Below are 25670 nucleotides of genomic sequence, written 5' to 3'. Positions count from 1 at the left end.
AAAAAATGCATATACTTGGTAGAAATCTGCAAATTTGTATAAGTCTACCACTCCATGATGGTACTAGAGATGACCCAAAAAAATAAAAGAAAGAAAGAAAAAGATACATCATCGACAGGATGATACCTCAACACACCCAAACAACATGTAATAAGATAAACACAACCTTTCATGTTGAAGAGGCCTTCAGTTCCTCAACTAGAAGTTTTGCTGCTGGAGGATGCAATGCAACAGCTCCAAATTGAGGGCTTTTATACTTGTTGTACACCACCTTCAGCTTACTTTCTGCTGCTGAGGAGTGGAAGCTTATCAGATGCTGTGCACAGTCCCTGTGATTTCAGACAAGAGAATTGGTTCAGTGATCATAGCATGTCAATCAATATATGTTCTTTATAGGCCTATTCAACACGTACAGCAGCTGCGGCTCAGAAAATCCAGTATGTCGCTCCAGTGTCGTGCTCCAAAGGGGATCCTTCTTCAGGGTCTGCCTAGCTGCGTAGACCGCAGAGGCAGCAACCATGGATGGGAAATACTTGATCATGGAGTAGTGCATCAAACCCAACTCTGCGAAGAAGAAGACCATCTGTTCCAGCTGCAGTTAGGATAAAAGAACTAGTGAGATTGGCTATGTAACAGCAGATGGAATGAAGGAAAAGGACAACAAATTGTATTCACCTCCTTATCAGCCATGGATGCCTTCAAAAAACGCACGAGAAATACGTATGGGGTCGGCACAGTTAAGTTCCATTCAAGCTTGTTCAGGATTGCCTTTTCCTTAGCCAGTATAAGCTCCCTGCTATATGCTTTGTCTGATATGCATATGAAGTCATTCACCTAAACACAACCACAACAACCAAGTTCCAGAATCTCAACTACTTGAAAAGAAATAGAGGATAAGAACAATGTTTACTAATGGAGGAGGGCATTGTAAGTTACTTCTGGAGCCCATATCTCCTCATATTTGCAGGCAATTAGCATTGCGCTCATGCCTACGAGCTGCAACTCCTTTCTTAAAACTGTCTCCACGGAAAGGTACTGATCAACTATGTAGATTGTGAGGTAAAGGGTCTCAGGCATCAACTCAAGCTTGTGATGCACTTCAATCAGCCAGTCAGCCAGAATAGCCCTCATCTTTGCATTGATCTCAACCTGGGACTCCATGTATTCACAAGGCCTGCAAGAGCTCTGGCATATGCAATTCAGATACTCATATCAGCAAAGGTTTGGCACCTAATAAATAGCTGTCATGAAATTGAGGTTGGAAAAGTTATAAACCTCAGCAAGTTTGTAAAACTCGTAAATATCCTCAACATAATCCACCACGGCCAGTTGGTTCTCGGCATCCAACGCATCGATATCATGCACCGGATCTTTTAGCTTGTCAGTAACTCCACAGGCAGCCTGAATTCAGACAAGAACTAAGGACCTCGACCTCGACATGGCAGTACTAAATCTATTTGGTTTGCAAACAAGGACAAACCTTGCTTCGAGCAGTAAGCACGGAAGTAAGCGTATGAATCTTCTTCTTCCTTAAAGAGGCATTCCGCAAACCCTTCTGACCCACTTGCTTCATTTCGTTAGTGTCGGGACTTATCTCGATAACTTCCGGTTCGGGCTTGATCGGAGCCTTCTGTTTAACGGCTTTACCGCCTTTACCGGCTGCGACATCAGCTGCTGCAACTACTACTGGCTTCTATAAAGATAACAGAGATTGAATAATACAATACCACACTAGTCGTCCTAAGCTATGAACAATGTATGTACAGGGCACAACAAAAGATACCTTATTAACAGCCGCAGTATTATTATTAGCTTGAGCTTTTGAGAGGAACTGAGAACCAGTGTTTCTATGAAAGTAAGGAATATTAAGCTAGAGATAGAAAGAAATGGAAGAACAGTACGAAGGATAAGAGATAAGAACCAACCTAGTGACAGGGCGGCCAGCTTGAGGCTGTGCTTTTCTGAAACAAGCAACAGAGTAATAGCTAAATACTTCTTTCTTATTGAGCTTTTAACTAGAGAAAAATTATGTGAAAAAGTTCAGGTGACAAAAGAGTTCTTTCTTACCCCTCAACAGCTCGTACATTGACGAGATTTCCAATGTCTTCGAGGGCTCGTCGGTTCTTCGCATCTCCTCCAGCAGCTGGTTTCTGCTTGCCTATTGGTCCGGCAGCACCTAATTGATTCATAACAAGATTCACTGGTATCAGAAAGTATCAGCGGCCCATAAATGGCACATAGAGCATCATCAAATGTCGAAATGAAACCTACATTAGGAAATTTAAGGGAAAAAAGGAACCAAATCGAGGGAAAAATAGTTGATCAAAGATCAGAAACCCACATCATATATGATCTATAAAAGAGTAGATAAGCTCTGTTGCTTCTGACAGAGGAGAGGAAGATATAGAAACCATCGGAGAAGATAACATTAATATTCTTTTATGAAGCAAGAGAAAGTCTAATAATATTATTATGAAAGATAAAAAGAACAAACAAGATGACCAAAAAGTCACATCAATAATGATCTGAAGAAAGTTAACAAAAGATTTAACTCCTGTTGGAAGTAATTGCTCTGGAAAGATAGGCAAAAACCATTCAAACACTAAGAAGAGCTAATCGAGAGAAACAAACCAGAGAAGGAAAAGAATCCAAGAAAAAAGATTTATCAAAGGTGATAACCCAAGAAACCCATCCAGCAGCGGGAAACGAAACGCAGGTTCTTATCATGTGGGTTTCTTCTACCTACTACCTTTTGGCTGCTGAGGAACTACGGCTTCATGATGCCTCGAGGCCATGTCTCCTTCACCTCCCTTTTCTTGGTTCGGCCCAAAGAGACTCGAGAGCACCGACGAGAAGAACGAGCTCAGGTTCGCCACCGTGCACGGTTTCCGATGCGGCCGCAAGCGAGAGATGAAGCAGTGTGAGGTATTCTCTTCTGTCTCTCTCTCTCTCTTAACTTCTTCTTGTTCTCTTTTCTCTCTCTCTTTCCTGTTCTCTTTGAAAGGGAAAGGGTAGGGGGGCTTCCTTTGTAAGCGAGGGGGTGCCCCTTCAACGGTCGAATTATTTTAAGATCGCAACGGACAAATCACGGGAGATCTGACGGTCAGGAGAGGATCTGGGTCGGCTCCCACTTCCCAGTAAGCCAGTAGTAGCCGTTGTGGTCAGGAGAGGATCCGACGGTCAGTAGAGGATCTTGGAGTTGGGAGTGGGATCAACGAAACGAATAAAAGCAAGGCGAAGAGGCGGTTTCGGAGTTCGGATCATCCATACTGAAACCGATAACCCTCTATAAAATTCACAGCAGACTAATGTCAAGAAATACCTCTTATTTAATCTTAAAAATAATAAAAATAAAATCTAAAATACCTCTTATTTAATTTTTAAGATAATTATTTTAATTCAAAATTAATTTAACTTATATATACGGTAATCACTAGTTACGCAAACTAATGTCAACAAGTTTTTAGGACATTAATAATAAAATACAGAGTTTGAATATACATAATAATAGAGTGTGAATAATAATAAGTCAAAATTTAGGATAATAGAGTGTGATAAATTTCTTTTGCATTTAAAGTTAAATGTATTTTGTACTAAAATTAGTTTACCCCTTTTAAATTTGTTTTGTGCCACTATACTTCTATGCACTTTTAATTAAATTATAAATACAACTATTGCTAATAAAAATAATAAAATAATTTAAATAATTTTGCTTTCGTTAAACAAATGTGTATTTAGAGAGAAAGTTTGAGGGGTATATAAAAGTTCATGAAATCAAAATAATTTTAGTTCAAACTGATAATAATTTTTAATAAAAAATATATTCGGACATTTTAAATTTTGGATATAAACTTTAAATTTTGGATATCTAAAATTTAAAAATAAATTTTGGATATAAAATTTTAAATGAGTAGTATAGTCAAAAGGTGGACGGAGACGTAGAGAATTAGAGATAGAGAACTACAGAAGTACAAAGGCTTGTGGGCTTGTGGGCTTGCGGCCGATGAAAGTTGCGTGTGTTTTATCACCGTTCATTTCAAGATCAGACCAGTGGCATTCTTGTTATTTCTACCCGAACCCGGGACCCCGAACCCTTCCAAGCCCTTGAGCTTCTTCGAGATCTTCTTCCTCCTCGATCTCTTTCCCTATATCTCTGTATCTCCATCTCGCTCGCTCTCTCTCTCTTCGCCGCCGATAGAATGGGGACTCTGGGGAAAGCGATATACACCGTCGGATTCTGGATCCGCGAGACCGGCCAAGCCATGGATCGCCTCGGATGCCGCCTCCAGGGCAACTACTACTTCCAAGAGCAGCGTGAGCACTCCGATCCCCAAAATTTAGATCGCTCCCTGATATTAGTTCTTAAATGGGAATATGATTAGGCTTCAGATTCCTTCTTGCCAATTTTAGCTGCATCGACTCGATTTGACCATTAATGATATGGCGATAGAGGGACATGTCAAGACGTATTATTAGGAAATGGAGTGGGGGTACAACTTGGCACTTGCAAGGCGTAAAATTTGTGTCTTTTTTATTGTGGTATTAGTGTTATGATTTAGAAATGAGTGTCTTTCTCAGGAGCATGGGGCATCTAGTAGGATTTATAAGCATGTTGTTGCTAAAATTGATAGTCTTGTCTATACAGTCGCTTAGCAGTGAAACTCCAAGTTGTTGATTGAGATTTTGGCAGCATATCGTTGTTATTACTACCAACTATGCCAATCTGTTAAGTACTAGGTAGGTAAGGAAAGCGAGGACTTGCCCTTATATCGTGCAAATCCAAACATTTTGATATTCTGGATCTTGCACCTGCACTAACTGATATTTAGCTATGTAGTTTTGAGTTACATGGTATCCTAGATCTTCCTTTTTTGGTCTATTTCAAGTTTTCAACCTATAAGACTAAGAGAGTGAAAGATGTCCCACTAATGTGATTTTCTTTCCATCCATAAAATCCTTCTGTTTGTTGAAAATGAAATGTGGATACTTCGCTAAAGCTTAATATTTCCACATTTGAACTCTATAAGGCATATTATACACATTTCATCCTTCATAGATATGTGTCAATTCTCCTTGCTTTATTCTTTTAAATAGAAAAATGATGGAAGTAGGCTTGGATTCTTATATGTTATTTCTTGAATAATATGTGAAATCTTCTGAGTGAGACACTGAGAGTCCTACAAGGATACATCTAATCGAATGACAGCATTTTCTTTTCCTTCTTGTATGATACATCTTGGATAACTTGAACTGAAAATTTGTGATATTAACTTTACATGTTCTTTAGGCACAATAATTAGATTTGGAGGTAGCCTGAATTTGGATCTCAAGATGTAATGTCAACTTCTAGGGTTTATATATCGAGTTATTTTACCTATTTGTGTGCCACAGCAGCTAACATCTTATCTAGAATTTTGAAGTTTGTTATGAACTTTTGAACAATTTGTGTGAACTTTTACTTTTCATTGATGAATAAAGAGGAGATGCTTGAGACACAGAAGCATATATTTTGTATTCCTTGAGAGTATTTTTTTGCTCAACTTTGTGCACTACAGCACTAGTAGGTGTCACGCATGATATTGCTTATATTGCATCAAGTAGTAGCTAGAATACTTCAGACCAGTTTGATATAGTATCAGGTTGACTTTGATTCCCTTCTAAGGATTAAGCTTGTTCTATAATATATAGAGAGCATAGGGGGAAGTCTATAGAGAGCATAGGGGGAAGTCTCTTTAATGCAATTGAATCTATGGATTTCGGTGATTCATACTTATTCTAGATGAAAAGATGTTCCATCAATTTGAGGTTATTAAGATTATGGTGAATAACTAAGCTATACAAAGTTGAACTTGAATAAGACTCTTTGTAGTCTAACTTTGCATATCAATTTTATGGACTTAACACTTGTGCGACCCATATCATCCTTGCAACTATTTTACTAGATGCTTTGTGAACAACAGAAAATATTATCTCGTATTAAGACCAGCCATCAGGAGTCTGTCTTTTATTGAATGAGGTTCCCTCAGCCTTAATAGATTTTTTCTCTTCATGTGATTTATAAGCAAGTATATCATAAATTTATTATTATTATTATTATTATTATTATTATTATTAGTAGTAGTAGTAGTAGTATTAGTATTATTTATATATATACATATATAGTGCACTCATTTTGGAGTTGCAATATCTGCTGATGAGGAGCAGGGTCTGGTATTGCACATTGCAAGATGCAAAGCTGGGCTATCCCAAGATTGGATCAGTCCCTGACATCACACAATGATGTTATATGCGATGGGCTACCCCTTGATGCAGCAGCTGAACTGTCCTCGAATGAAGCAAGCTGTTGCATTTAACACAATCATATAATTATAAGTTACTGAATAGAGGCAATTTTTAAATTTTTCCTATTGGATATTCATACACTGCCCTTGTCTGCCTTTTTGTTTCTTTATCCACTTTAGGTACTGATTTAGGATTTAGGTTTGAATTTTATATATCAAAAATTTTCCTATTATATCTGTTTTGTGTAATAGCTACTTGTGGAATATGGCCCTTCTCTTGGGTGCTTAATTATTTGATAAAGTTTTAATTCTTCTTGTGTTAAAATTTGTTCTAAGACAAGTCAATGACCAGATTTTCAGTTTTAGATGTATATTATTAGATAGATTTATATGTTTATGACAGATCGTTATTCTCCGGTGATTGCCACATCAACACCTGCTTTCTTCATTTAATATTAGGTTTTAAATTTTATTGCTCTTTTCTTTATCTCCACTGATGAGTGTTTCTTTTATTTAATTCAATGTTCCTTCACCTTGTAAGGACACAAAGTCAAATGCAAGATAGACACCTCTTCAGTTATAGTTTAAAATCCATACTGCTCTAAGTTGGTAATGGTAGGTATATGTAACTAACCACATTTGGCGCTCTCATGACATACAGTTCTTTCAGTTTCATAATTTTTATGCTTGCAACTACCTTTTTCTGGTCACATCTGCTCCAAATGAACTCAAAATGTTAGCTCACTTGGCTAACTCCTTCTTTTTGAGATTTATCAGTGTCAAGGCATCGCACACTCATGAACGTCTTTGACAAAGTTCCCAATGTTCACAAAGATACATTTGTGGCTCCTAGTGCATCCGTCATTGGAGATGTCCAAATTGGTCAGAGATCATCAATTTGGTATGGATGCGTTTTGAGGGGTATACTTCTTACTTGGCTACTGAACATGATTCAAAGTCTGGTCCATATGTTGATATATGATGTTTGTTCTATTAATATACACTGAACTACTGCAGTGATAGCTTTGTATTGAATTTCCTAATGTGCTATATATATTAGTGTTCATGCTATGTAATTTAGCAACTTCACATGTATTTCACATTTTTATTTGGCATTGTTGCATCCATAGAAAGATGGTAGTGCTGTAGTTGCCTGGGGAATCTTTTAGAACACTTCTAAGTACTAATCATGGGCAAGTTAGCTTTCTGTAGAGGCTTTCAATGTTTTAGGAATAACAGCAGTCTTTCCTTTTCCTTGTGAATAAGAATTATGCCTCCCCAAGGTATAGGGCATACTTGCTATTTTCTTTTCTTTTCTTTTTTCTATCCTCCTTCAGAAATGTTATGCTCTATGTGCAATCCTCTAAATGTTCATACACCTTTACTTCTTATTGTGGATTCTGGTTTGAGTAATAACCCTACTGCCTTTGTAGAAAGTTACTTTATATGCATCTTAAGCAGCCAAATAGGAAACGGAAGTCTGTTCATATTCCTTGGCAAGCTCTTGTAAGGAGAACTTATTTTTTCCTAGAGAACTTTCTCCACTTATTTTGGGTTTTTTTTTTAATTCTCATGAGTGGAAGGCCCCCTCAATTTTGATATTTGATAATCTGATATACTGTAAAACATAAAGGTCAAGCTGAAGACCTTAATGGCAGTATAGTTTGGACTTCTATCTCCGTAAATCTGAAATAAGAAAGCTGAAAAGTGATGTTTGCATTTTGGATTGGTTTGTAGGACGATTCTAGAACTGATGTTCTTATTGCTCATGATCTTGAACAATTCTTCTTAGAATTAGCTACTGAATCCAAGAGGTAAAAGAGTGTTCTCTGTATAATCCTGGTTGTTAATCCAAATGGAATTTCTTCTTCATTCCGCATCATGTTTCAAAAAGCGGGAAATTCTTCCGATGGTATAACAATGTGGTGGAAATACAATATGTACATGACACATGATTTGCTGAATTTTCTGCTTAGTTTGATTTGGGAAATTGGTGTTATTGATTTTAGGCTATCCCATGGTATACTTATTACTTATTAGTTGATTTCTATTTATATACTCACTCAGATGTTAAAATACATGTATTTAGCTTACATCTTTATGTGGTTAGAGCACAACTCATGTACGAGTCAAAAAAGATCACTCACATAGTCACATGTCTGTTCATCTTCAGCCCACCCAAATAATTATGCAGCTTGAAGTTTTAGGCTATTACGAGAGAACCATGTATCTTGCATATAAATGAGTTTAGCATAGCTCTATGTGGGACCACATTTACTCATATATCCTCCTGCTTGCTAATCCACATAGACTGGATAAGCACCATCTAAGACTGCAGACTCCATATGTAATAGTTATGTACCCATCCTTGTAAAGAGATAGCATACACATATGTTATGCAGATTGGATAGTGCATCAACATACATAAAGTTTTTCGTGAAATGTTTATGTTATGTCCTTTGACTCAACTGGATTAGAAATTGCTTGTTGAGGTAGCTCAACTTATCGAATTAGGGGACTACTACACACGTGAATTATGTATCATGCAATTTTATGGAAATTATTTATCTTCTGGAGATTCTTTTCTTAAGTGTAAGATCCCTTAAAATGAACAAAACGAAACAAAACATTGAATTTATTTTCTCACAAATTGCATCATATTGTTCTTATCTGTTCCTCATTTCTTTTGCCTACTTCTATATAGCTTTTTCTTTGATAAATGTTCTTTTCTATAATTTATTCTTTAGGTGATGTGAACAGCATTAGCATTGGATCTGGGACCAATATACAAGATAATTCTCTTGTGCATGTAGCAAAGTCCAATTTAAGTGGCAAAGTCTTACCAACAATAATTGGCGACAATGTTACAGTAGGTAAGTGTGCTTTGAAGTTTACATATTACTTCCACACTGACCCATCAATCCGATTTCCTAGAAATTGTCATGCTTTTGATCTTATATTTCCCACTTATTATTGATATAAAAGATACTTATACTGTTCAAAGTAAATTTGTTGGATCATATCTTTCGGAAGATAAGTTATCTAGCTCTACAATTGAGTACCTAATACCTTGAACCAGGAAATATAGCTCTAAAAGCTCTACATATCTCTTGACTACACAAGGAAAAGCTAGCCTGCTGATCACATATTTCTGCTTAAAATTTATGAGCTTAAATTTGATAGGTCACAGCGCCGTCTTACATGGATGTACTGTTGAGGATGAAGCTTTTGTTGGTATGGGTGCAACACTGCTGGATGGTGTCTTTGTGGAGAAACATGGCATGGTTGCTGCTGGAGCACTCGTAAGACAAAACACAAGAATCCCTTCTGGAGAGGTTGTAAACCGCTTCTTTCTTCAAACTTTTTCTCTTCTTTGAACTATATAAGTATATGACTTAGTATCCTTACAGCTTAGTCACCTTAGTGTTTTAGGAGGCGATGAATCCTTGATGCTCCGTAAATGATGTGTCCATGAATTTTCTGTGATTAACATGGGTTATAGGTCCCTTTAAGGTTCTTTTTTTTTTTTTTTGTAATTTATCTTCTTATACCTTTTCTAGTGGTGGTAGTTTCCTGAGTTAGTTACACAATGGTCTTCATGCATGATTTTCCGGCATTTTTGATTTGTTAGAAATGTTCCTATTTTCCAGTCTTCTCATCATCTGAATTCCTAGGAATTTTCTAACCCCACACCATTTGAGACCAAAAAAAGAATAAGAAAAAGAAAAAGAAATAAAAAAAGGTTGATAGTATATATTCCTATTACAATTATGTGTTTTTAATTGGTTAGTGAATTTTTGTGATAAAATCAGGTGTGGGCAGGTAATCCTGCGAAGTTCCTGAGGAAGCTCACTGAAGAAGAGATTGCTTTTATATCCCAGTCTGCCACCAACTATTCTAATTTGGCTGAAGTGCATGCTGCTGAGAACGCCAAAACTTTCGATGAGATCGAATTTGAGAAGGTGTTGCGCAAGAAGTTTGCTCACAGGGACGAGGAATATGACTCGATGCTTGGGGTGGTTCGTGAGGTCCCCCCTGAGTTGATTCTCCCTGATAACATCCTCCCAGACAAGTCTAAGTGACTAAGTTTGGTCTGATGTACTCAACCCTCTTTGGTAGACCAATTTGGGATATTGTTTCAGGGCGATGCTCAGGAGTTTGCTTATTTATGTTTCTTCTGCCATCCCAATAATTTTGGGTCGAGATTTGCTTTAGGATCGGCCATGTACTTGTTAGATTATCAGATATTCCTCTTGTTTCTTTCTTTTGTTTTCAGTATAAAATGTTTCCATCTTTTCTTTTGGGGGCTATGTATGCCTTGCTTCTCTCTTTCCAAATGCTTCCAGTGGAATCAAGTGGCATTATCTTACCATTGTTACCTTCATTAGTTTTCCCAAGTACTTTTCACTCCAGGAAACTACTAGAGGTTCGAATAACTTATTGGGCTATATATAATTACTGTCAAAAGCTGCTTAGCTATTCTTCTGTGTTAAATACCAATGTATGTTTATTGAAGTAAAAAGATAAGGAATTTTACATCTTGTAAGACCTATAATGCCAACCCAAACTCTTCCAGCAGCAATCCTTCCAATCCTAAACGTCAGATCCACCAGGCCCACCATTACTTTTTACCCGTCTCACTCCTGTTAATTTGTAATAAATCATCTACTATTACTTAGGTAAATAGTCCTATCAAATTTTCAAGTAATATTTATTTGTTGATCACATGATCACGAGCTAACATTATGCAAGTCTCCTTTGTGATCAAAATCAAGCTAATTTTGATCACATGAACACAATAAATTAGGAAAGACAGGTAATACATATACATTTCTTTCTCTCTTTCTCTCTCTGCTTCATTGGCATCCATGTGATATGTGGACTCAAACTGGAACTGGCAAGGAAGCAATGAAGGCTACAAGCCAACAGCCTTAAAAGCCAGATTTGTCTTTAGATTGGAAAAAGGCATGCAATAACTGCATCAAAGTTGAATGGGGGATGGAAGAGTTCAGAAGTTTGGTGGATGTAATACTGGCAGCCTTTACCCATTAAAGAAGCAAAGGACACAGTTTATTGTGCAAATCTATAAAGAAACATCTTATACTGGACCATAGTAGATAAATAAAACTACTTACCTTTCCAGAGTAGTACATCTAACTGTAACTACCATTAGCTAGTATGAAGCAAAATAGAAGTGGAGTCTTATAATGTTGACCTTTTTTTGAAGATTTGTGTTCTTGTAAATGCTATCAACAAGTAGAATACTTTACAATAACAGAGGAGGATATATGGGAAGATGGTGAGATTAATTTCAACTACTCAAAATCCAACTAGCATTAGAGATACAAAGCTACTGTATAACAACATGTGCTTGCTTGTCACCTTGATATAGATCTAAATCTTATAGACTTTTGAGTGTTTTTTTTTTACTCCTCCTTCCTTTTCATGGTATTATGATATGTATGTCTTCTTATTCAAGATTAGAGTATGTTAACAACAAGCTAACTAGGATTGATGATTACTTAACCAAATGGTTGGTGGCCTTTCAGTGAGACCCTACTTGTAAAGAAAGTAGGCGATTTGTTGATAGATCAACTTAAAGTGTATCCCATTTGAAAGAGAAAATAAAAAAGTATGGGTTAGTTACATTTTCACAATCTGCACTATGTCATAATTGTAACATTACACCCTTAAAAGAATCATGATTAGATCTACCATCTATTAAATATCACATACAATATTACTGTATAAGAATAATGGAGCTCCTCATCATTTATCCATCAGCAAAGAAGCAGCAGTGTGAGAGACTTGAGTTCTTGACCCTACTTACTAAGTAATTCTAAACTTAAAAGAGTTATCCAGTCAACGAATTCTATAAAGATTAAGTTTGTGAATTAAACTGCAGATTTAAAGATAGTCTAAACCTTTGAGAGAAAGAGATCTAAGGATGGGTGGCAAGTGCCAAGTGGTAAGTCACATGGGATGTGAGGGGCGATGTCATGTGAGTCTGCCGCTGCGAAGTTGGCCGCTTTCTTCGTCTTCTTTGTTCCCACTTCCCACTTCCCACTTCCCAGTCGGGTATCTTATGAACAGCCCATGAGGACACCCACCTTTTTACCTTGGAAATCGGGGATATTATCTCCCTCTAAAATACCATAATGCCCCTCCCCCTCTCATGCTTTACTTGGACATAGTAGGTTGCTTTGAGATTACGCAAATACCCCCTTCTTCCAAAATTAGTCGTCCACTTTATTATGCTCAAAATATTATGAATGGTTCAAAACTATACTAGATTCTATACTTTATATATATTAGTCAGTACTTGGTGCAACCAAAAGCTCACACTTTCAAACCCAACTCTCTGGTCTTTCTTTATATATATTAGTCGTTCCTTTGCACCGTTGGATTGGAGATCCAACGGAAAGGGGTAATTTGGTAACTTTACTATTTGCTACGTAGGGGTAGTCCCGTCATTTGGCTCCCAAATTAAATTCAAAACCCAAACAAGCAGCGGTTCGGCCTTTACGAAACCGACACATCCATTGGCCGTCCGATCTTTTCGTCCGACGGCCAAGTAAAGATCTTAGCCGTCCGATCACTCTCTTCCCCCATTTCGTCATCTATATATGCACACCTCTCTTGGCTTCCTAACCCCATTTACTTCTCCGATCGACTCGCTTTCTTCTACCCCTCGATCTCCGATCTCTTTTTGAGTAAGTCTGTCTTCTCTTTTGGATTATGTGGAGTGTTGTTCAAAAAGTTTGATTTGAAGTATGTGACGAGAGAGTGATCTCAGTATTCTCACAGATCTCTCGATTTTTGAATTGCACTCAATCTTTCTTGCGATTTCGGGAGATTATAGAAATCAGTACTTTTGTTCTTAGATTTTGGCTTGACTAAGGAATTCAGTATTATGATTAGTACCGTATTCCTTGATTCCGTGTGATGACGTTGATAGATTCGTCATTTTCCTTAGATTTCTTCTCATTTTAGAGTAACCATGAGTTGATCTAGTGTTCTTACCTCGACTTCTCTTCGATTTCAGGTAAAAGATGAGAGAAATCCTCCACATCCAAGGTGGACAATGCGGGAACCAGATCGGTTCCAAGTTCTGGGAAGTAGTTTGCGATGAGCATGGGATCGATCCCACGGGGAGGTACGTCGGCACTTCCGATCTTCAACTGGAGCGTGTGAATGTGTACTACAACGAGGCCTCGTGCGGGAGATTCGTCCCCAGGGCTGTTCTCATGGATCTGGAGCCTGGAACAATGGATAGTGTTCGCACTGGGCCTTACGGCCAAATCTTTCGCCCGGATAACTTTGTATTTGGCCAGTCTGGTGCTGGAAACAACTGGGCGAAAGGGCATTACACCGAGGGGGCCGAGCTCATCGACTCGGTTCTCGATGTGGTGAGGAAGGAGGCCGAAAACTGTGACTGCCTCCAAGGTTAATTGCCTTTCCTTTCTTCCTTATTTCTTGTAATTTTCAAAGTGAAATTTCAAATTTGTATCCGATGCAATTATAGATAGAATAAGGGACCTAGTGGGAGAGAATAAGGTATTTGGGAATATGTTCAGATGATTTTTACATCTAATAACTGGGGCTATTGTTGTTCAAAGTGTCAAAGAGAGCACCTTTCTTTTGATTAACTAAATTAACTCGCACTACACATTGTATTCTCTTATTCTTCTTTGTAAATTAACTTGTATAGTTGTTTTGTATTTCTCAGGGTTTCAAGTATGCCACTCTCTTGGAGGTGGGACTGGATCTGGGATGGGCACACTTCTGATTTCAAAGATCAGAGAGGAGTACCCTGATCGCATGATGCTCACCTTTTCTGTCTTTCCTTCCCCGAAGGTGTCTGACACTGTCGTCGAGCCCTATAATGCAACTCTTTCGGTGCACCAATTGGTGGAGAACGCAGATGAATGCATGGTGTTGGATAATGAGGCTCTCTATGATATTTGCTTCCGCACTCTAAAGCTGACCACTCCTAGCTGTAAGTAATTTCATACATAACAACCTATTCATGCTAGGGAAAGCCTGGGTTCTTTATAATCTAATCTTATGGCTTCTATTTTTCTTGCTGATTTAGGGGTTCTAATAATGCACTGTTGGCTAAAATGTTCCATTGACTATATTTATGTTTTAGGATTCATTATACATATGTGTTGAACCAAAAAATGAGGTTTTTCTGCTATACTAATTCTTTTAGGTTAGCTGGTTTATTATTAACCTAATGGGATTGATATCTTGGATGTTCTGTAACATAGTGCTTGACATAGATGGAAAGTTGGAAACCACTATTTTAGAGCTTTTACAGAATTTGATAAAATGATAAGACTTACCAGATTGCAAAAGTTGTGAGAGAGGTTTTCAGATCACATGTATTTGCTTGAGTCTGGTGTGGATCCACACTGAAAGTGATGCTACATCAACTCTTGTTTGTCATTAGAGGCAATTTATGGAATATAATAAGTAATAAGTTTGATAGTTGGCTGGATAATAGTGTCATTACGCACCTAACATGATCTTGGTCATTATCATATTAGATTTTGATATCACCTACTTGAATTTAATAGGCATACTATATCTTTATTTGACCCCATCCCAGCCGACAGAGAGAGACTCAGTATGAATTCACACAATTGCCCCTTGTAATTTTTTTTTTTTCCCAAACAGTTGGAGACCTGAACCACTTGATATCTGCAACTATGAGTGGAGTCACCTGCTGTCTTCGGTTCCCTGGCCAGCTGAATTCTGATCTCCGCAAACTGGCAGTTAACCTGATCCCTTTCCCCCGGCTCCACTTCTTCATGGTTGGTTTTGCCCCCCTGACTTCACGTGGATCACAGCAATACCGCGCCCTCACTGTCCCTGAGCTGACCCAGCAGATGTGGGATTCTAAGAACATGATGTGCGCCGCAGATCCCCGCCACGGTCGCTACCTCACAGCCTCGGCCATGTTCCGTGGCAAGATGAGCACAAAAGAAGTTGACGAACAAATGATCAATGTCCAGAACAAGAACTCTTCCTACTTCGTGGAGTGGATTCCGAACAATGTGAAGTCCAGTGTCTGTGACATCCCTCCTAAAGGTCTGTCCATGGCCTCGACCTTCATAGGCAATTCTACGTCGATCCAGGAGATGTTTAGAAGGGTGAGTGAGCAGTTCACTGCAATGTTTAGGCGGAAGGCTTTCTTGCACTGGTACACAGGTGAGGGCATGGATGAGATGGAGTTCACTGAGGCTGAAAGCAACATGAATGACCTTGTCTCTGAGTACCAGCAGTACCAGGATGCCACTGCTGACGAGGAAGGAGATTACGAGGATGAGGAGGATGAGGAAGTTGCTCAGGAAATTTGAGTCCATCCGAGTTGCAATTTAAAGGAAGAAAGCAAGATTAATCCCATCTCATGTTGTCCTTGAACTAGCTAGAAATATCCATATGTTTGCTTAATACTATATGGAGCTTTTCAGTGTTGTATGTTGGTATTTGCTACCTGCCAGTATTATTACCTGGTTGTTGCTATATGACTCGTTGGTTTTATATGCTATTCCGCTCAGGAAATGACATTCCTTCTGTTAGCAGTATATTTTAGAAGAAATCTCTTCTCCTTGCTATCAGATGATTCTGGTAACTATGATATCCTGAAGAAAAATTTATATCTTGCAATGCTAATTATATTACCTTGTTTTTATGAGCTTTCATGTATATTGTTTTATTATCTCTTGTTCAAACGATCCATCAGTACAAACTACCGCATATTTTTGCAAGTAATGCTTGAAACTACTTTTAAAACCACTACTGCAAAGGTGAGCAATCCAAGAAATCAAGTTATTTTAACAAGAAAAGAAGAAATCAAATGAATACATGCAAAACTAAATATTACTACTTATTTATCGAATCACTACAGTGGCTGTCAGTTCCAGTCTCGATCCAATGTCAAAGCCAACATAAAACTGTAGTGCACTTGGTGCAATTCAACCCCTTTGTTGGAGAACTGGGTTAATTTAATCTTTATACAAGCTCGAGTTTTATTCACATTTGGAATATGGTGGGGAAAACATAGCAGCTCGCTCCCTTTTTAATACCTACTATCAAGATTATTCTGAATATTATTTTGGTCTCTCTTCATGGGCTTACCTTAAAAATCTTATGGAATGTTGTTCTTCATCAATAGAACCCTTCAAGCTGATTAAAGAGTCCTGCTCCATTATTTTATGGTCTATCATCTATTAGAAGAACGTAAATAACATCATCTTTTCTCAAACTCATAAACCTCCCAGCATAGTCTGAGATCATTGTACTTTATTATTCTCACAAGACTTCTTCTCCCTTATTTTTCGGAGTTCAATAAATTAAACATTGACGGTTTCTTTACTACTCCATTTGAACTTACTCGACAAGGGTTCATTTGACATTCTCCTACTGGTGTCCCTCCTCTTGCTAGTAATCGCTTTAATAACACCATGGCCTTGCGTGAGACCCTTCGATGATGCCTATAAGACTATGTTTTGCTTAAATTTACTAAATGAATCTGATTCACTACTTGTTATTAACGCGCTTAACTAACTTCACAAATCACCTGACTTCATTGAGCTCCTTGTACAGGACTGCTTACTACTTCTCTCTTCTATACCAGATATACTATTCCTCATATCTTTTTGTGAAACTTAGTTAAGCAAAAAATTAATGAATTTTAGTTTTATTTTAAAAAAATTATCTGTATTTTATTTTTCTCGAAAGGACTTATTTGGCCGAACAGTAGAGGAGACGTCCGATAAGGGAAAAATAAAAACCGATAAATCCTTTATCCTTCGTGGTTATTCGCAGTAACGAGGTTTCTTGTCTGCGAAGTTACGGCTTTCTATTTGCCCTGGCTTCTCTTTCTCCTCAGCCCCTACAGCCTCAAGGACCCGAGAAACCATGGATGAGCGCGAATTCCGACGTCTTCTTGATCTCTTCCCCGTCGTCCGATCTCGAAATTACTGCGTAAGCTCTCCTTCTCCCTCTAAAAGTTTTCTTCTTTACTTATGGTACTACTGGGATTGATCTCCGCATACCAATTTCCTAGTTTTTTTTTTTTTTTGGTTTGCATATTCTTTCTTCAGATTACGAGAGTGTGTCCCAATCCTAAGTTTTTTCGTACTTTTAGGGCATAAATTAGGTTTCTTTTTTCCTCCCCAGAACAATGAAGTGAGCAAAGCGAAACCGAAGACGCCCATCTCTTATTTTTGCAGTTAATTGAGATCGGATCTGTTTTTTTTTTTTTTTTTTTTTTTTTTTTTTTTTTTTTTTTTTGCGAATGCTCTTGGCATCAAAATCGTTTCTTGTTTCTGTTATTGTTTGGATATATTTGGATCCTCTCGATTGAAAGATTTCCTAAGTGAATCGGTTTGTCCAATCCATACTCCCTTGCAGAAGTTGTTGACACTCTTACTAATTCTTGAGAAAATTAGCTAACGCTACTTGATTGCGATTCATTCTGGGAGCTACTTTTTTGCATTCCTATTCGTTGGACGATGTTTCAAATTTACCAAAATTTTCTTGTCGTTTGGCAGGCTGAATCTGGTTCAACAAGTGGATCTTCGTCACGGCCAACACAAAACAATGTATAGTGAATAAAGTTAATGTTTGTTGCCAAATCATCTGACTTCTTACTGAGTTTGTTGAAATAAATGATTGGCAGCTAGCAGATCCGAATAATGCTCCGAAAGAGGCAGATGAGAAAGATGTTAGAGAAATTGATAAGGAAGGTACATTCATATATGCATGATATTCATACTTAATCTGTAGCTTCGGATAAGGATACAAACGATATAACTACATGACAAGTTAAGAGCATCTATCAAGTTTGCTGATTGATTAGTTCCAACACTTGTTCTTCCATGTTGCACTTTTGTAGAAATTCCTCACTTGGAATACCTCCTAAGTAACTACCTTAAGTCTAGACCTATACTTCATGCTTATCATGTCTACATGCGAATGAGAAGACTATTTTTACTAGTGAAGCTTTTTTCTTTTTTCTTTTTTCTTTTAACAGCAGCCATAAGAAATGAGTATAACAAGCAGTGATCCTCCTTATGCTCTATCACCAGGTTCACCCTCCATATGCTGCAATTTGCCATACCTCTATGCCTCTGCTTACAATAATTACTTGGTTGCCTAACCATTGTTAACTAATCCATGCTTCTCTTACATTTCTATATCTCCATTTCTTCTGTCTACTTTTCTTTTCGGCAAACTCTTGCTACCCTCTCTCACCCTGCTCGCTATTTATTAATATATTCCATTGTCACCTTGAACGTATCTGTCGCCATTACTATTTCTTAATACATTCCCATTCTTTCTTCTTCTTTCTTTTTTGTTGTTGTCATATTATCAGAAGTTGGTTTGAAAATATTTTTGCATCTTAATTCTTAAGTCATGCTATAAACAAGAAAGTATGTTTTGCATGCATTACATGCCTGTCAAAATTTTATTATTTCCTTCACCTTCCAATTTTTGTTTCCTCTGGTGTAGTAGTAGGATATTAGTGTTGTAGATTTTCTTTTTTTGTGGTGGAAATAAATACAGTGAAGCATTATAAAGGGTTCTTTAAAAGTTTAAATTGAAATGAGTTGGAGAATTCAGTCGGACTGGCAAACCTTAAGGCATTATGCAATCTTATTAAGAGTTTTTGATCAAATTACTGCTGCAGTAAATAATTTTTACCAAACTTCTATATTGTTCAAACTTAAATTAAAACTTCAACAACTTTTGTTAGCTTAGCACCGTGTAGAAAATCATTGTTGTAAACAACAATTCTTAATAGGATTATCCGAAAAGAAAATGTCTTTTGAAAAAAAATGAAAACTAAATCACTAAGGGAAAGCATTTTAACTTAGCACGATATCTTCTTATCTCGCCTTGTTTCGAAGTGCCCACCTCCATAACCTTTCTCTTCTCTCTCTCTCATCTCTTCTATTGTCCGAAAACTTGGCCAAGGTGGGAACTTTAATGGAGTCGTAGCTTGAAGTTTAGAGGAGTCAGAAAAGAAAAGAGGAGGTTTGTTTGCTTCCTCTTTCTCTTCCAAAAACTGGAGGAAGTGGTGGCATCAAGCTCTTTCTTTGGTTTGGCATGGGTATATGGGTGACCAAACTTGGAGGAAGAGAAAGAGAAGCCAGAAGGATGGTGATGAAGGTATACAGGTTTCTATTTGACCAAACTTGGGCAAGGGTATTAATTAAGCAAAAGGATGGTGAGGAAGGTATACAGATTTCCTTTTGACCATTCCAAGGTTGGTTGGGATGCTCTAATGGCAGTAATCAGGAGAAAGTAGCTTGTGTAGGATAAAGCTTTATAAATCGCTTTCTGAACAAAAACGATTTATAAATAGGTATTCAGCTATAAGAATTGTTGCTTGAGATAGCTGCGATTTTCACCTGACATTGAGCTAAGTTGTAATTTTGGAATAAGCTTGACTAGTGTAGTACTTTGGTAAATATGTTTTCCTATAGCAGTAATTTGGTCAAAAACTCAGCTTACTAATGCTTGCTGCAGAATGCAAAATGCTGTAACTATTATGCAATTTTATAGAATGGGTGTATCTTTCAGAAAAATCCTTCTTGTATACTAATGGATGTCTTTATGTTGTTTCTCAACCACTTATTTTTAACCTTTTAACTAGTGGTGAAAAGAGACCTTGGGTTACATACTTCTAAATATGAATATGTGGGCTAAGTAGTAATTTTCTTCCTCTTTTATTGCTGAGAGAAAGCATCATGACTTGTTTATTTTTCTTCTTGACAGATATATTTTGGCAGAAACTAAGGATTGCTGCTGAAAGAAAGGTATGTTGTATATCTGTTAGTATGTGAAGGCCTTGCTCAAGCTGAATATTATATTTTAACCCAAATCTTAATGTCTCCATATGCCGTCACACCAAAATTGACTCTACTATCAGTGCTTGGAGGACCATGTAATATGGTTACATGCAATTTATATACTTTAGTTTTCATGCTATGAAGAGTAGAAGAGAGTGAAAGAACATGCAATCTGGCCACTTCCTCTCCAACCTCTTTTTGCTCCATACTCTTTTTTAAGGTCAACTTCAATTTCTAGGTTGGCTTCATGGTATTAAAGACTAGTCAAGTAGATCGTTTGATCAGTTGATTGTCCACTAAAGGTCAGGCTCACGCAAGTCAAAGTTTCAACCAAACTAGTGGATTGTCAAGGACCATCTTCTTATTATACCATGGGTTTTCAGTGGTACAGCCCCATGTGCCCTTCATGCTTGCTTTTTCATTCGAAACCTTTGACTTTTTTTTATTTGATCAGTGACTATATTCACTTGCTTGCTTTATAAGAGTCTTAGGCTGCTTAGACTTAGGAGTCCAAAACCTAGTAGATGGCCCTAAACCGGAGGTTCATGGGATATAGCAAGCCTCAGTTACATTCTATGCCTTGATGCTATCTACCAAAATGGGTCAAAACCTGCATGCCAGGGAACATCAAATTTGTTTCCTGACACTTAAATTCCTGTTAGATTGCTGCTTTGACAATTAAAATCAGAGGGTGCAACCACAGCACTAGTAACACTCTAAAAGAAATAAAATTGAATTCCTAATATAGAAATTGCTTCTTGTCAGATTTTCTTTTATCATGGGTCTCAGCTTTGAAATATTACACCAACCAGTCAAAGCGACTGACACCTAAAAATTGTACCATCTTGTGTTAGACAAATCATTGAGTACATGCAAATCCAAGGAAAACAAGACCTACTCAGAACCACCATATTTTCTACCAAGCTATGGTGCTTACATTCTTGACCAATCACTCAATCAGTAAACTCTTTTTTTGGCGCCAAGTTGTACTTTTGGTGCATTAATGTCAGTCAAGATTTAACAGAACTTAATTCTAATTTGGTTTCTTTGAGCTGAGAAACCCTAATGCTGAAAAGTTATTTCTGCATATCATCTATTTACGAATACTACCCTCTTCTGGTTTTGTGTAAGTGATATGACTCAATACTATATTTTGAGTGACGATGGAAAACCTTCTTCATATGTCAGGTGGGGCCAATGAAGGCAGAGCAGTTCTGCAAAGCATTTCAAAAGGCTCATGAGATACTTGTAGGAACTCTTGTGCCTTATCTAATTTACCTTTAATCTCTATTTCTATGTTTTGACTTCAATAATGGCTTTTCTTGCAGGTGCACAAAGAACTGAGTTTGGAAGCTGCGCAAAGGTTCATCAATGCAGAGGGAAACTGATGTACTAGATCTGAGGACACCATCATAAGCAACTACTTCCAAACCCTCTGCTATTTTTCTTACGTTATTTCTTCTCTAACTTAACAATAAGAATATTTTATTTCAAGTGAGAATTAGTGTTCTGTATCATGTTGCTAAGCAAGTATTCAAGGTTTTGCAAAGTTTTGATGTACATCCCCTATCCTATGCTTTAGTGCAAGCTGGAAAAAGAAAAGAAATTTGTTTGCTCTTTTTACCCTACATTCAGGATAGCATTTTTGACTCATTTGATTGATGCCAGCTTTGGCCGCTCCAAGACATCATATCCAGTGATGTCCGAAAAGAAATACAATATGCTACCTCCCAAGAAAGAATTGCTACAGATGGCTAGTGATTTGAAGTCAAACCTAATGCTCAAATCTCCTTTTAGTTTGTAACAAATCAAATAATGGTTTGGCTGAGATGAGTTGGATGTATTTAGTAATAACCGTGTGCACACTAGGTAACAGTTGTTGGAAGCTATATATAATCATCCTTTACACTTCATTGTTGTTCTTACTGATTGGTAGTTTTGTCTCCTCATTTCCAAGGGTTTTTTTGGCATGAATTACCTCAAAAGTTAGGTACAGTCAATGATATTTCTATTATACACCTTGAGAGTTCCTATACAAAAATACGCCTACAGGGTATTCGCCCCCACCACCCGCTATGGGCTGCAAGCCAGTGAGCAGCTTTATTCGTCTCACAAGGGGAGTGCCTGAATGTGATATTGACAAAGGAGGACTCTGATGTAGGGGATCAGCCGTGGCAAAATCTCTCCGTGATATTACTTGCATTTCCAAGTCTTTGCAAATGTAATGGAAGGAGGCAATTGAACAGCTCTCTCTCTCTCTCTCTGTCAACTGCATTCCAATGGAAGTCTTTATCTGAGATAGTGAGATGGCAAAATGTTACGAACTGCCATGCAACTACTATCGAGTATCACTGCCATGCAACTACTATCGAGTATCGACAACCCTTCGAGCCTTTCAAATGAAATCCGCATTGAAGCTACCAAAAGGTTCGAATTAAAAACCAGACTCATGAATTATAACTACACTTTTCCGAACATAATAATACATAAAACTTGGGACAACTTAGAGCGAATCCAAACAGTGAAAAGGAAGGTTTCTCCCAGAAATTTGAATCCACTATTGGTACAAAAACATTGACCTACCGATTTGGTGATTGGGCAGACCACAATAAATATTTCTCAACGAGTCTGGATTTGATCAACCAGTTCTACAGCAAAATCACAACATAACATGATCGGCCTGATAACATTAAGTCAAACATTGTTGGGCACCCAATCAAAGAGTCATAGAAGAATAAGCCAAAAAGATCAAACTGTTCTTTCATGTCTTCTATCAGTCATGAAGAGTGCCCAATATGTCATCATCCCTGAACAAGTGATACCTGAAAAGATCAAAATAATTGATACATTATAACCAGAATGCAGAATCATCAAATGTTGTTGCATATCACACCTCTGCTGAAAAGCAAGTATCTCCACACCTCACATAAAATAAAACATAAGAAAAATCACTGCCCAACACAAGACAAGGATATTAATCAGAATCCAGATAATTTTTGCCAAGCTCCAAACTATTCACATTCAACAATAAGACAACCAATGTAATCCTTCAAGTAATAATACATGTATTACATATTACACTTACTTAGTATATTTTTCACAGGCCAGATGCTTATCAACATTTTGAATTTTTAAACAATTGTACTAAAATTCTGTTTCTTTTTTTCTTCCAAGTTCTCAGGGTAAAGAACAGCAAATGATAGAATTTACAAATTTATAAGGAGGGATTACAATCTCATGATGACCACAATCCTTGTTATAATATCAAAAAGTAGTGCTATTCATCATAGAAGATAAAAGAAGGAATCCTTAAATCTACTAATAACAATACCAGTCAGAACATTCCAAAGATACTAATACAAATAAGTCTGCATAATTATGTGAACACATTGTAGAGAACTTAAACAGTTAAAGAGAAGGATGGAAACTAAAGAGAAATCAAACATACTCTTTATCTCCAAGTTTTACTTCAGTCCCTCCATAGTCAGGTAAAAGAACGACATCCCCTTCCTTAACAGAAACAGGAATCAGCTTCCCATCTCTATCACGTGCACCAGCACCCACTGCTACAACTTTCCCAGAGTTTAGCTAGAGGCAACAAGACAGAAAATGTAAATTTGATAGTTACAGAAAAGAAACATCAATAGGATTTCACTTGAAACAAAAGGAGAAGATCTCTCTACCCATTCTATCCAGTGAATTATAAAACCAAAACAAACATTTCAGCAAACATAGTCCAATAGTGGAAGATAAAAAAAAATGTCCAAGGATGAACCACAAGACCATGATAAACCTACCATGATACAGAAAAAGCACAGTTTTCTTAAGTATTAAAAAATGTGAAAAACTATCAGTCTTCTCCATTGAAAGCCAAAAGGAATAGCAGATAGCCTACAAAGCTTGATTTTATGTTGACTATTGACAAATTTCCCATGAGCAATTGTCAATGAAATATGGATACTTTCATACTCTCACCATATCCGTATCAGATACAGTACTCGTCGGATACTTCCAAATATATACTGAATGCTTAATTTATTTTTATAAAAAAAATAATGTTTTGAGCACTTATGAGATTCTCCTATCAATATGAGTCAAATTGAGGAAAACTATTACCTTTTATTGATTATCGGATCTAGATGGTTTCTTCTCATGAAAATATTGAGTTCACTTGTTTATTTTTATGATTTATATTAGGAAATCACGTTGCGATAGTTAATTTTATTTTGATTTATAGATTGAATTCGCTTGTTTATCTTACATTTTAGTTAGTACTATACTAAATAATATGCTGGAAGTTTGTTGTGAATTATAGTTCTTTTAAAATAAATTAGATGTCTCCTCATATAAATATATAATTCCTCAATTAAGAAATGCAGTACATAAGTTCACTAACATATATGTGTAGACATAAACATATACATATACCAACTACGTAACTAAGATTATTGTGTCCTTATTTTTAAAAAGTTGCCATATCAACGTATCTGTATCGTTCGTATAAATATCTTGTATCCATATTCATGCTTCGTAGGCAACTGTTGACAATCCAAAATTGTCTTCTGTACAAAACCCTAGCAATTCTCCTCTTTCCCTCACGCCGTCACTTCTCTAGCAATAAAACCAAGAAGCTCAAAATGCAACCAATTAACGACAACCCACCAAGTCTAAATGCGGAGAGTTACCATCACCATCATCACCCCCAACAACAACCAATTCCAAAACCCAATCGAAATTTGAACTACATTTAACTATCTGAGACCACAATTAAGAAGGAAAAGAGCAATCTTTGGCTAACCAAACCTTAGTGGTCTTCTCGGGGAGCAAGATCCCAGTATTGGTTTTCGAGGGAGGAACTATTTTCTCCACCAGAACTCTGTTCAAGAGAGGAATCAGACGCTTCGCCATGAGAGTTTGAGCGTTATGGGGGAAATCACACAGGAAAGCGACTGGGTGTGGGAGGGGGGTAGGGTTTAAGCTTTAAGGAGAGTTTTTGGAGGAGCCTAAAATTACAGAAGTACCCCTATCTTTTGCTGCACTCCTGTGGTTGGTGTAAATGAACAGAAGTAACCTCCTTGATAACTTTAGCCCATGTCTGGTTTGATCTAATTGGTGAACTAAGTTCAGTGAGCTTGGCTGGGGATGTCCAGGAATCAGGAATGGTGTTGCAAATAGAAATTGTGACAGTACTCAGGTACTAATGTTGTATTAAAAAATTTAAATTTTATATTCCGGCAATATAGGTATTTAGTAAGACACTGTTGGAATTTATTTTATTCATTCAAAGATAAATAAAATGGGATTCAGATCGACATAGTAATGGCTGATAAGCTAATGGGCTTGACAAGAGCAATCCCTTCGTATAAAATTAAGGTTCTAAGTATCAGTTTTAAGGTCGATATTATATACTTTAAAAAATAATACTTATCGATCGTATCAGCATTCAGATCGGGGATGCATATACTTTGATCCATGTACAAAAGGAAATGAGCACATTCACCACTAGGTACTATAGCAACAG

At 37.2% G+C, this 25670-nt stretch overlaps 5 protein-coding genes across 6 annotated transcripts; 3 read left to right on the top strand and 2 right to left on the bottom strand.

Annotated features, from left to right (window-relative positions):
- Window positions 1–17: 17 nt before the first annotated feature.
- LOC140778607 (G2/mitotic-specific cyclin S13-7-like) lies at window positions 18–3002 on the bottom strand. Of its 2 annotated transcripts, none has more exons than XM_073123404.1 (10): window positions 2750–3002; window positions 2068–2176; window positions 1926–1961; window positions 1784–1847; window positions 1481–1693; window positions 1276–1401; window positions 937–1185; window positions 676–834; window positions 414–592; window positions 18–329 (listed from the first exon to the last, which is right to left on the bottom strand). In XM_073123404.1, the coding sequence occupies exons 1-10, from the start codon at window positions 2793–2795 to the stop codon at window positions 170–172; spliced, it is 1341 nt and encodes a 446-aa protein (XP_072979505.1). In that variant the 5' UTR covers window positions 2796–3002; the 3' UTR covers window positions 18–169. The 2 variants fall into 2 exon arrangements, with proteins under 2 accessions (XP_072979505.1, XP_072979506.1); XM_073123405.1 differs by having other exon boundaries at window positions 1481–1690.
- Window positions 3003–4081: 1079 nt separating this feature from the next.
- On the top strand, window positions 4082–10591 carry LOC140778310 (gamma carbonic anhydrase 1, mitochondrial). The gene is made up of 5 exons (XM_073122953.1): window positions 4082–4314; window positions 7059–7202; window positions 9029–9154; window positions 9465–9616; window positions 10094–10591. The coding sequence occupies exons 1-5, from the start codon at window positions 4200–4202 to the stop codon at window positions 10361–10363; spliced, it is 807 nt and encodes a 268-aa protein (XP_072979054.1). The 5' UTR covers window positions 4082–4199; the 3' UTR covers window positions 10364–10591.
- Window positions 10592–12839: 2248 nt separating this feature from the next.
- On the top strand, window positions 12840–15868 carry LOC140779450 (tubulin beta-5 chain). The gene is made up of 4 exons (XM_073124514.1): window positions 12840–12994; window positions 13327–13727; window positions 14011–14280; window positions 14964–15868. Exons 2-4 carry the CDS (start codon window positions 13334–13336, stop codon window positions 15644–15646), a joined length of 1347 nt encoding a protein of 448 aa, XP_072980615.1. The 5' UTR covers window positions 12840–12994; window positions 13327–13333; the 3' UTR covers window positions 15647–15868.
- Window positions 15869–17096: 1228 nt separating this feature from the next.
- Window positions 17097–22062, top strand: LOC140779286 (uncharacterized). The gene is made up of 6 exons (XM_073124303.1): window positions 17097–17276; window positions 17846–17896; window positions 17974–18040; window positions 20076–20116; window positions 21338–21397; window positions 21478–22062. The coding sequence occupies exons 1-6, from the start codon at window positions 17211–17213 to the stop codon at window positions 21535–21537; spliced, it is 345 nt and encodes a 114-aa protein (XP_072980404.1). The 5' UTR covers window positions 17097–17210; the 3' UTR covers window positions 21538–22062.
- A 702-nt stretch (window positions 22063–22764) lies between these two features.
- Window positions 22765–25113, bottom strand: LOC140779287 (10 kDa chaperonin, mitochondrial-like). The gene is made up of 3 exons (XM_073124304.1): window positions 24953–25113; window positions 23598–23737; window positions 22765–22971 (listed from the first exon to the last, which is right to left on the bottom strand). Exons 1-3 carry the CDS (start codon window positions 25055–25057, stop codon window positions 22923–22925), a joined length of 294 nt encoding a protein of 97 aa, XP_072980405.1. The 5' UTR covers window positions 25058–25113; the 3' UTR covers window positions 22765–22922.
- Between the last annotated feature and the right edge of the window lie 557 nt (window positions 25114–25670).

Source organism: Typha angustifolia, chromosome 15 (genome assembly GCF_048772165.1).
Source record: "Typha angustifolia cultivar Huaian chromosome 15, ASM4877216v1, whole genome shotgun sequence".
In the NCBI taxonomy this organism is placed as follows: domain Eukaryota; kingdom Viridiplantae; phylum Streptophyta; class Magnoliopsida; order Poales; family Typhaceae; genus Typha; species Typha angustifolia.
Note: the sequence above shows the minus strand (reverse complement) of the source record. Positions and strands in the feature narration are given on the sequence as shown.

Coding starts and splice junctions, on each gene's coding strand:
- LOC140778607 (XM_073123404.1), bottom strand. CDS start 2,795: ATGGCCTCGAGGCATCATGAAGCCGTAGTTCCTCAGCAGCCAAAAG. Junction 2,177..2,749: donor AGTTCCTCAGCAGCCAAAAG/GTAGTAGGTAGA, acceptor TGAATCAATTAG/GTGCTGCCGGACCAATAGGC. Junction 1,848..1,925: donor GCTGGCCGCCCTGTCACTAG/GTTGGTTCTTAT, acceptor TTACTTTCATAG/AAACACTGGTTCTCAGTTCC.
- LOC140778310 (XM_073122953.1), top strand. CDS start 4,200: ATGGGGACTCTGGGGAAAGCGATATACACCGTCGGATTCTGGATCCGC. Junction 7,203..9,028: donor GTATGGATGCGTTTTGAGGG/GTATACTTCTTA, acceptor TTTATTCTTTAG/GTGATGTGAACAGCATTAGC. Junction 9,617..10,093: donor CAAGAATCCCTTCTGGAGAG/GTTGTAAACCGC, acceptor TGATAAAATCAG/GTGTGGGCAGGTAATCCTGC.
- LOC140779450 (XM_073124514.1), top strand. CDS start 13,334: ATGAGAGAAATCCTCCACATCCAAGGTGGACAATGCGGGAACCAGATC. Junction 13,728..14,010: donor AAACTGTGACTGCCTCCAAG/GTTAATTGCCTT, acceptor TGTATTTCTCAG/GGTTTCAAGTATGCCACTCT. Junction 14,281..14,963: donor AAAGCTGACCACTCCTAGCT/GTAAGTAATTTC, acceptor TTTCCCAAACAG/TTGGAGACCTGAACCACTTG.
- LOC140779286 (XM_073124303.1), top strand. CDS start 17,211: ATGGATGAGCGCGAATTCCGACGTCTTCTTGATCTCTTCCCCGTCGTC. Junction 20,117..21,337: donor GGATTGCTGCTGAAAGAAAG/GTATGTTGTATA, acceptor TTCATATGTCAG/GTGGGGCCAATGAAGGCAGA. Junction 21,398..21,477: donor AAAAGGCTCATGAGATACTT/GTAGGAACTCTT, acceptor CTTTTCTTGCAG/GTGCACAAAGAACTGAGTTT.
- LOC140779287 (XM_073124304.1), bottom strand. CDS start 25,057: ATGGCGAAGCGTCTGATTCCTCTCTTGAACAGAGTTCTGGTGGAGAAA. Junction 23,738..24,952: donor TCCCCGAGAAGACCACTAAG/GTTTGGTTAGCC, acceptor TGTTGCCTCTAG/CTAAACTCTGGGAAAGTTGT. Junction 22,972..23,597: donor GTAAAACTTGGAGATAAAGA/GTATGTTTGATT, acceptor TGATCTTTTCAG/GTATCACTTGTTCAGGGATG.